Genomic DNA, 10,555 nt, shown 5'->3' with positions numbered 1-10,555 from the left:
AACTCCCGTGTGCGCACGGCGAGAGAGGAGAGGGAGAGACGCTGTGCTGCTGCCAGAGGAGACGCTGAATGAGTTCACTCTGAGCGGTAAGTCACTAAAAGAGTCTGAGAAGTCCGGGCTGTTCATAAAACATTAACTCACTCACTCACAAGTTCTCCAGCAACACATGTTGCACGTGCTACGCTAAATCACGGACGTGAACCAGCTCCTCTTGCTCCACTGTCTCTGTGCTCGCATCCATTTTCACACTGAGGCAGGTGCGATGACGTCATCGACAATAGGACGGTAGAGCGCAAATCTCTACCGTGGGCCAAATTTATATCATTTCTACCGTCTACCGCATATACCGTGCAGCCCTAAATACAGTCCATCTGATGCTTGTTTGATTTTTTTTTTTTTTTTTTTTTTTTTCACCGTTTCATCACTGCTACAAATGCAACTGTTGCCAGTATCTCACTATCACTATCCTTATTCATATTTTAAGAAGCTACAAATTATATTCAACCACAAAATAAGCTGGAAATTGTAACAGAGGTACAGAGAGTTGCTGCATAGAGATGATACACCATCTCATCTAGTTGCATAGGTCTGAACCAGCAGGTTTTTAGAACATTGCAGAACAGCGCATTGCAAGTAGTTGTCTTTTTCAACTCATCTCAGTGCGAATCTTTGGTCTGACTGGGGCTTAACATGGGGGTCTGGGGGGGGATTGACTTGCTATTGGAGCCAGCCTCAAGTGGCCATTAGAGGAACTGCAGGTTTTGGCCCATTTGCGTTGGCTCCATTATTCAGCCCTGGAGGCTGCCACTTGATTACTGGTTAGGTAAGACAGCACTCTAGAGACTTTCATCTTGCTATTACTTTTGAGTATTTGCCAAAAAATGGCTTTATACTGCTTCTAATTAATGCCAGCCATGGGTCAAGCCTTGGACTTAATACTTTGGGATGTATTGGTCACTCTTTTTTTTTTCCTTCACTTGTTTGCACAGTTTAAAAAATATATAAATTTGCATAAAGACGTTCACACATGAAGACAGTTAATTCCCATTCCAGGTGCCCAACAGTCAGCACTAAATGTGAAGTTACTTAGTTTGTTTAAGATGAGTAACAGGCCAAGACCAAGTTGTTGTGCTTAGTCAGTCAGATCATTTGTTTTTCAGGCAGTAAAGCTGACCAGCTCCCGCACCCAGCTTCCTTATGAATACTACTCCCTGCCTTTCTGTAAGCCAGACTCTGTTGTCTACAAGGGAGAGAACCTGGGTAAGTGGACAGCTGCTGACATGTGCAATTGTGGTCTGGAAATTTTTTTTAAATGTCTTCCTTAAAGGTGTAGTTTGGCTTTATTGAAGTTGGGCTGTTTGAGTCACTTATCCATAGTCAGTGTATTACCTACAGTAGATGGCAGTCGTCACACTCCCAGTTTGGAGAAGCAAACAGGAACACTGCCATGGAAGCAAAGCAATGTGCTGTTGTGGATGGGGCAGCAGCGATACGAGTTTTAGCCTCCTAAAAAAATTCTACATCACTTTAAGTGTCCGCTATATTGAGAATATTTCCACCACTTTTTCTTGCCACCAGACAGAACTGTCCTTTAACACAACAAAAAAATAATTAATTCACTGGGCCGACTGCTGGCAACTTTTAAGGTAAAGCGTTTACTCGTAATGTTACTCAATGCGTGAGTTGAAGACGTGAATCCATCAACTTAAATTTCCATTCCATTAGTTGTTATTGTCGCTATTGGATGACATACACTTTTAGTAATGAGTGGATCTTCAAGCATTTTTTGACCGGACTATGTCAGGGTTCGACAGTGTGAGCGTTTCACTCGCATTTGCGACTAAAAATAGGTGTGTGCGAACTGTAAAAAATATTTAGGGGCACATGTGCGCATAAAAAATCAGCCGAAGCAGCCTATATTTTTGTCAATAAAAAAATATGATAATCTAACCGCAAATGTTGGAGGAACTCCAGCCGCCTTCCCTCTTCCCTCTTCCCCGTGTGACACGGTTATGGGCAGTTTTCCAAGCCACTGTCGGCACAATGAATATTGTGCGCGTCACCAAGGGTAGCGGTGCCGCTTTGTCAGGCGTTGGTGCCGCTTTGTCAGGCGTAGCTGCCCTCTCCATAGACAAACAATGGGACAGCCAGCGCAAAGCGGTTTTACAGCTGATCATGTGTAGAGGCCTTTAGGGACCGTTCGCCACGGTACTGCTGCTGGGCAGGGTGGAAATAACGGCCGGGGTCCACCGGCTGCAAACGTAAGCATCATGTCAGCGTAGCGTTGCGGCGTATTCATATGGGCTCCACTGACTGCGTACGTAAGCGACACGTAGAGAAGCCTCTGATAATGGTTTATTCATTTAAAAACACATTATGCTCGTTTAGCACACTATTTCATGTAGTTTTTATCTGCTGGAGGGTCGCGTAGGGGAGTGTAGCACGACAAAATAGAAGAGCATCCTAAAATAGAGAGTTGTCGCGCGGCAGACGGGGGTTGTCGCACCGCTCCCGTTGCCGGTGGAGCCGCTGTAATTGATTAACAGGGGGGCGAGCTGCTACGGGACTCACGCTGCAGACGTGTCGCGCTGCAGATGTGTCGCGCTGCTGACGTGCCTGGTGGATCTCGGCCGTAAAGCCCTTTTCACACAGAGCGCGCAAAGCGCAGACCTCCGCCGACGAACCCATTCATTGTGTATGTGCTACCGTGGCGCAAGTGCGCACTGCCCTGCCGCCGAGCTAAGCAGCGCCGCGCGTCCAATAGCAGAGAAGAGCCTGAAGTAGACCCAGAGCTATAGCTCCTGAACAAGCCTGTACTCCCCCAAATCCTGTCCTCTGCGCCCTACCCCGCGGTGGGCGCCGCGAAAGCTCTGTGTGAAAGAGGCTTAAGTCCTGCAGAGTCTCAGAGGACCTGGAGAATGTTTTAGGATAGTAATAACATTATATAAGATAATCATATTGCAAAGGTAATATATATAAGATAATAACATTAAAGACACAATTAAAGTGCAATACTTTTTCAAAACTTGATGATTTTACCTTTCTGTACATTTTGTATACAAATTCATTAAATAATTTTGCTTGTAAATGTCTATTTGCATCACGTTTATTACGGAAAACACATTATTTGATCAATTTACATTGTGCCCCTAAAGTTCTTTGTGTGCTCCTTACTTTTTCAATTTAGGAGCACATGTGCTCCTTGGGAAAAAAAGCGTCAAGGAGCGTCGTTCCTGTGGTTTCCGGCAACACTAAACCCCTACGCTTGCCTGAGAAGGACTAAATGCACAAACCTACTTTTTTTAAATATCCCATGGAGACAGACTCTCACTCCAGTCTGTTCTATTTTGTTCTGAAAATGTCAGCGTGCAGCGTCATTCTGTGGACGATTAACAAGGTACAGTTTTCCATCTGTGTAATCAATAATGAGGAAATACAGCGAATGCTGGACAGAGCAGTGAGTGACAACAAACCTGCCCACATTTAAGAGTACTGTTTGCGATGGAAACGTTAAACAGACCAAGGGTCTAGGTACCATGTCTGAAGGGTTATGTTTGGTTACGTTGGTTACATTTGGTTCCAAAGGTACCATACCGAAAGTGTTTGATGGAAATGGGGCTTAACTACCTCATACAACCCTTGTTCAGAAAATCCAAACTATCCCTTTAATTTGACTTCATCCTGTTCAGGAAAAGCAATGTTATCCTATATTTTGCTCTAGAAGAATTTGTGTTTTTTGGTGTGTTTCATTTAAATTTTGTTGTTTTTCTAATTATTTTTGTAGGTGAGGTATTGCGAGGGGACCGTATTGTGAATACCCTCTACAATGTGGAGATGAACAGGGATAAGAAATGTGAGATGGTATGCAACAAGAAAAAGCTCAGCATAGATGAAAGCAAGCTGGTTGCTGAGCGAATCCAGGAGGAGTATTATGTTCACCTGTGAGCATCCCCTCTTCATTGTTGTTCCTTGGGAAATCTCCCAGAATGCTAATGTTGACCTATTTCCATGAAGAATACCTTGCATTACTTTATTTTTTAATTAAGTAAAAACTTTGTTCAGTGTCTCCAGATTCTAAATGTCTATACTGATCATCTGCTTCATCTTTAGTGCTTTGTAGCATAATGTAGTTGGACGATATTTTTTCTTTCTGGTTTTATAGTATTAAGATTTGTTTAAATGTCCAAAATACAAACCAAAACTAATCAGAAACCTTCTTGTTGGTTTCAGTATTGCAGATAATCTGCCAGTGGCCACCAGGTTAGAGTTTTACCCCAACAGAGAGGCAGGAGGGGAGGAGGAGCAGAAGAAGGATGTGGTGAAAGATATCCAGTTTGAACATGGCTACAGACTGGGCTTTGTAGACAACAACAAGGTAGATATTAAATCATGTCTGTCCCTATCCTGATACATTGTATGTATATGGTAGGTATTTATTTATTTATATATATATATATATATATATATATATATAGACTAAAATGACAAATGTGCTTGTACTTTTGAAGGACACTAATTTCTCTCTTGCCCCTTCTCTTCTCCTTTACAGTTTTATCTGCACAACCACCTGTCCTTCATCCTGTACTTCCACAGGGAGAAGCTGGAGCAAGGGGATGTTCACGACTACAGAGTGGTGCGATTTGAGGTCGTACCCCAAAGTGTAAAAGTCGATGGTAGGTGTCAACACATTCTTTTTGAATAGCCTAAGGATGTGTAATGTATCTAATCTATGGTTATTAAAAAGTATTCTATCAGAAGGAGGAAACACAAGTGTGCAAAGCATCCAAAGTGGCCTCTAAAGTAAAAATTACTATCCCTTACTTCTTGTAATACTCACTCTGTATACATTTATTCTCAGATCTGAAGCCTGTGGAAAATGACAAAACTTGCACCTTGCCTGAGGCCAGTGGCTCTGCCCCACAGGAGATTGACCCTGCCAAGGAGAATGAGGTCCTCTTCACCTACTCTGTCCACTGGGAGGTCAGTGACTGCTACATGGATTCTCAGTGACTTCAAACGTCTCTTAACCAGGACTCAAACCAGTCTCAATCCTGCATAAGTTCACAAAACCACCCAAATTTCTATTTAACTAAGGATTAGTTTGAAGTGTGTTGATTAGTTTGTATCTTCTTGATTGTGTTAGGGCTGGCCCCCTTTCATTGTCTGTCGACCCCTTGTACATAAAAAAATTCAGTGTGCTCGAGTGCTACAAAGTCAAAATATTAGAAAATGTGTGACCGGCCAGATACTTACAGACTGTGGTGAGAAATTGTCTGGCTCATTAAGTGCAAAATTTATTGCAAAGCAACAAGGTCAGATGATAAAATTCAGATGTTCTTTTCAAGCTGTTTCAGTTTTCTCCTTCTTCCCCTATACAGGAGAGTGAGGTGAAGTGGGCGTCTCGATGGGACACATACCTGACCATGAGTGATGTCCAAATTCACTGGTTCTCCATCGTTAACTCTGTGGTGGTCGTCTTCTTCCTGTCTGGTATGTCTAATTTTTGACAAATCCTGCCCAGCATAACTGTCATCTCTTAAATGTCTATATCCACACAATAAAGTACTATTAGTTGTTAGGCCTATTGCAGAAACTACATGGAATAAACACACATGCAATGTCAAAAATTGCCTTATGAAGTTGAAATTGTAACACATATCATTTACCTTGTGCTTTGTTTACTCTTCTCTGGACTGTAGAAACATTTAAAGCATTTGAATGTGATGTAAATCTATTAAACTGATATGTCATAGATACAGAATCTGTATTTTAAAATAATGCTTCGCCCCCCCCAATTGACCATTTGTACTCACCCTGTTACATTGAATTTGTGTAGAAAACATTGTTTTTTTCACATAAATCTACGTCGAACGAAGAATCCAAAAACAGAAGTTTTGATGAATTGAGGTCATAAAGGTCCTCTTTAAAGGGATACTTTGCCGATTTTCAACCAGCTTTGTATCAAAACAACGTGAGTAGTATGTGTAAATGAAGTATGGTAAACCCCCTTCCATCTAACTAGCGCCTAGATCTCCCTGTTGCCCTCCCAGTGAAACTGTCAGATGACGCAAAACGTGACTTTTGCTGGCTCTCTTGGGCTTTTGCTCGAACTACAGGCTGTACAACCGCATTTTCGTATTGCCCGCCATCCATGCTGCCACCGTGGAAACAAAGAGTAGAGAAGTAGATCAAGAGACAGACTGGCCCTTTTCTTTCTTTCAAACCAAAATCCATGAAAACATTAAATCTAGGCAGTGCTGATCATAGATAAATCAAGATTATGTCACTGCACCTCCTAGTTCTAGCCTAAAACGTTATCAGAAACATGTTTTAATGCCCTGTTAAGCTGTAATAGTGAGAGTTTGTGAACAGGAAGTGAGTGCCATACTGTTTACTCCACAGTGAAAATGGAGGCTGAAAAAACTGAGATCAAATGATAGAATTAAGCAGCGCTGATCAAATATAAACCATTATTTTGTAGCTGTGTTGCCTATTTCTCACTTCAGTTGTTTTCAGGAGCATGTTTGAGCTAATTATTTAGCTGTAGCACAGGATCGTTTCTTACCAGCCGGCTGCCATTGTGTCAAAAGGATGACTTCACATTATGTCCGCTACCAGCAGGGGCATTTATTGGTCTGGTGCAGCGCAGTGCATACTGGTAGTTGTAGATTTTCTACCTCTTGAGCAAAAGCAAATCCCACAGTACTCTTTTCTGTTCTCTGTGGTCAAATGTATTTACATCTTTCCATTGAATAGACAGTCCAGTTTTATGAAAAGAAGCAATGAAATACTTGTTTAACGATAGCAAAAGTAAATCTAAACATCCATTTACAAAGTCTCATTTATCCGGTCGTATGCTCAGTACTTTCCAAACAGACAGCCCCTTCTGAAGGGTAACTGTACTTAAAATTACATTTATTTATTATTAAAATTATGACTGTCTTCAAATCCAGACATTTTACCTTACTTAACATTGGAGCTGCTGGTCTCCCACTGCCTCGATCAGTGGTTTGTGTTAATGTGTTTAGTTTAGTTCCCCATCCGAAAGGTCTGTCTTTTTGGGAAGTACTGAGCATGTGACTGGATAAATGAGGCTTGGATTACTCTGCACAAATTCTGAGAGTTTGTAAACTGATGTTTTGATATATTTTTGCTGTTGTTAGATGTGGACACCTATGACTTCAGTTCATTAAGAATTTTCTCTATTTTTGGATTCTTTGTTTACCTCGGAGGCATGTGAGAAAAGTTTTTTCATGAATTCAATGTAACAAGGGGTGAGTAATTGATATTCAAATGGTCACCTGTGGGGTGAATTATTCCTTTAATGACAGCATGGAAAGTGTTAAGATATCTGTCCTTCACATTCCCTGCATTTTCTCTGTCAGGTATTCTGAGTATGATCATTATCAGGACCTTGAGGAAGGACATCGCTAACTACAACAGAGAGGATGACATAGTAAGAAAATGCACACCTGACAAAAGACAGTTTGCCAGGTTCTAGCAAGTCTTTGGAGGAAGAACACATATGTCCAAGACACTGTGTAGATCAGAATGATTTGATTTTAGAGTAACTAATTCTGGTGTTACTGATATCATCTTTGGATTCTTGATGGTTGTTATATCAGGAAATCCTAGACACTTGACCACATTTTTTATCCTATCTAACCAGGAAGACACCATGGAGGAGTCAGGGTGGAAGAATGTCCATGGTGATGTCTTCAGGCCACCTCAGTATCCCATGATCCTCAGCTCTCTGCTGGGTTCAGGGATCCAGCTCTTTTGCATGATCCTCATTGTCATCTGTGAGTTTGTTTTCGCTGTTATCAGTTCCCTGAAGATCTTGACAGTGTGTATCTCTCCTTAGACCACAAGGTTCTTTTCCTGTCATTTATTCACATGGCTAAAACATCATGTAAAATTGAGTCAAGAATGTTCCCATGGTGCTAGGGTTGGTTCTCATTCATGTTGTTACAAATATGAAGCAGCAATGATAAGTGTGTGCAAAGCCAGAATATACAGATACAAACTGAAATGTGTCTGCAGCACACTGACAACAGCTTGATGTGCTTTGTCTGATGGAGTGCAAAGGCCCTAATCTTAGCAAGCACACAAATATATTTGCTTGCTATTGATACCAAAAAGAAGGTAATTGTTTAATTCAGGCGCTCCATGGTTAACATAAACCAGACTACCCCAGTTACCTCATGTTGTTTGAAATTTGTTTTTATGAGTTACTGTTCAGAAAAAATGTGTGATTGCCAAAATCACTTTGTTGGTGTTTATTTATAACTTCGATGATTTAGCTAAATACACTATTTCTTGGCCAGCACAGTGACTTTCTGGAGTCTTGTCTTCATAGTGAGGTTCCTGAACAACCAGAGGAGACTCCAAGAATTCACTGACCCGGACAGAAAACAGTTCCAGCAGTGTTTCTTCTCTACATGGGATCTTTTAAAAAAGGCTTAGAGCAGAAAACTGGAAATATTTAGATTGCTGAAATTTATGTTACACAGTTGTGGATTGCCATTGTTATCTATAAGATGTTCTAATCACCACATGCCCCTGTGTGTTTGTCATAGTTGTTGCCATGCTGGGCATGCTGTCTCCATCCAGTAGAGGGGCCTTGATGACCACTGCTTGCTTCCTCTTCATGTTCATGGGGTAAGAGCCATAATCATCTGTCTGTCCTCATTTATAAAATAAATCCCATATAATTAGAGATACCCTATTTTCATTTTTCCTGTGGCTGTTTGTCCTCCAGTGTATTTGGTGGTTACTTTGCTGGCAGACTGTACCGTACACTGAAGGGCCATCGGTGGAGGAAAGGAGCATTTTGCGTAAGTCAATAATAACCTGAATCATAAATGTTGGGTTTTTTTTGTTTGTTTTTTTAAACATTTTATTTACGTACACATAACAATACAAAAAACAAACAATTTTTAGATTACATACCAAAACAGAAACAAAAACAACAACAACAACAAAAAGAGAAGGTAAAACAAACAAACAAATAAACAACAACAAACACCATGGGCGGAGAGGGCAGAGCAACCTAGTTATAACTCATATTAATTTACATGACTGGCATCAGCCACACACATACCAGTTAATTTCTGTTCATATATAACGTATCATTTCCCTGTTGTGTTACAGAGCTATCAAGGAAGAGAAAAAAAGTTATACCAACAATATACAATCTGTATAGACAATAGAAAATTTCCACATGTGGATCTACAGGGGATGTGGTGTGTTCAAAAGTGACCTAATTGAGGTCCAAGGAACTTCAAATCCACTGTCCAGCTTTTGTAAGGTTGTAGACACTTCTCCGATAGTAACCAAGTCTAAATAGTCCTAAAGCCAGTTATCCAAACTAAAACAATTAGGTTTCCTCACTTTCCAGCGGATCAGTATTATTCTCTTCACTGTAAGATATGCTAGTCCAATCAAGCGTTGCATCATATGGGAATTTATTCCAGTTACCTTCCTTCCCAGTAAACACATAATGGGGCACATTGATATATTTACACATAAGATAGATTTTAAGAAGCTTATAACATCAGACCACAAATTTTTTACTGCTGGGCAGTGCAGGTTCTGCAAGCAAGGCTACCTGCCTTTTATGTGTAAATAATAAAGAAGTGTTCTTGTTAATTGAATTGAGTGCTGTGAACAGAAAGGCTTAGGTTGTGTTTGTTTTGTCTCCCCTGTAGACAGCAACTTTGTATCCTGCCGTGGTTTTTGGAATCTGCTTCATCCTCAACTGTTTCATCTGGGGAGAGCACTCCTCTGGGGCAGTGAGTATCATGACTTAGAACAACAAAACATGGAGACAGCTCCGCTTCAACTTGTCAAAAAGAAAAGCCTTTTTTTTTCTGAGGCTAGGGTATTTTGTTAATTCTTTGCAATGGGAGCGCTGCGTATTAACACTTTGCTGCAAACGCCAGCAGCATGACGAGGCACTGAGCATCTAATCTGCATTTAGTGCTGCAAGTTCGGCGGAGGTTGGTTTTTGTTTTATTTTTCTGGTTGCCAAGAGTTGAAAAACGCTGCGCTTGTCTTTAGCCCTTTTTACACAGATGGCACTATGAGGCTGCTTCAAAGTCCCTTCTTATGCTGCCTTTGCATTTTTACACAGAACCAGTCGACAGCAAGAGAGATGATGGGTGTGACATGTCACACCACAGCATCGGCCTTTACTGTGACACATATGTGATGGCAACACTTGATAAACCATAACAATAGCATAACATGGCAATAACAATCATTTACTGTCCCTGTTATATGGCGTTGAACTCGTCCTCTGCTTGGAGGATAAGGAGTTCCTGGACCTCATTGTTTTTCCAGTTTGTGGACACTTTTGGCCTCTATTCTTCTTCAAGTTAGTTGCTAACTGTTAAAGGGCCAGTGTGTAATATTTGGCATGGTTTTTTGTCAAATCTGAATCTGAATCTGAATATTCTACCCATTAATATGTTTACATAAGTGTATAATCGCTATAAAATAAAATTCGTTTGGTTTTCGTAGCCTTATAATTATGCTTTTATATATATATATA

The 10,555-nt window shown here is 40.8% G+C and overlaps 1 protein-coding gene across 1 annotated transcript in view; it reads left to right on the top strand.

Moving 5' to 3' along the window:
* The window catches only part of tm9sf4 (transmembrane 9 superfamily protein member 4), a 26,252-nt gene that overhangs the window by 5,051 nt on the left and 10,646 nt on the right, over positions 1-10,555 (top strand). The window contains exons 3-13 of the mRNA XM_050064630.1: positions 1,161-1,260; positions 3,785-3,941; positions 4,231-4,375; positions 4,550-4,673; positions 4,859-4,980; positions 5,379-5,490; positions 7,386-7,456; positions 7,670-7,802; positions 8,580-8,661; positions 8,762-8,837; positions 9,711-9,794. Of these exons, the coding sequence (XP_049920587.1) occupies positions 1,161-1,260; positions 3,785-3,941; positions 4,231-4,375; positions 4,550-4,673; positions 4,859-4,980; positions 5,379-5,490; positions 7,386-7,456; positions 7,670-7,802; positions 8,580-8,661; positions 8,762-8,837; positions 9,711-9,794 (1,206 nt within the window). The remainder of the gene's footprint in view (positions 1-1,160; positions 1,261-3,784; positions 3,942-4,230; positions 4,376-4,549; positions 4,674-4,858; positions 4,981-5,378; positions 5,491-7,385; positions 7,457-7,669; positions 7,803-8,579; positions 8,662-8,761; positions 8,838-9,710; positions 9,795-10,555) is intronic.

The sequence above is a fragment of the Epinephelus moara genome, chromosome 16 (assembly GCF_006386435.1).
Source record: "Epinephelus moara isolate mb chromosome 16, YSFRI_EMoa_1.0, whole genome shotgun sequence".
NCBI classification, from domain to species: domain Eukaryota; kingdom Metazoa; phylum Chordata; class Actinopteri; order Perciformes; family Serranidae; genus Epinephelus; species Epinephelus moara.
Note: the sequence above shows the minus strand (reverse complement) of the source record. Positions and strands in the feature narration are given on the sequence as shown.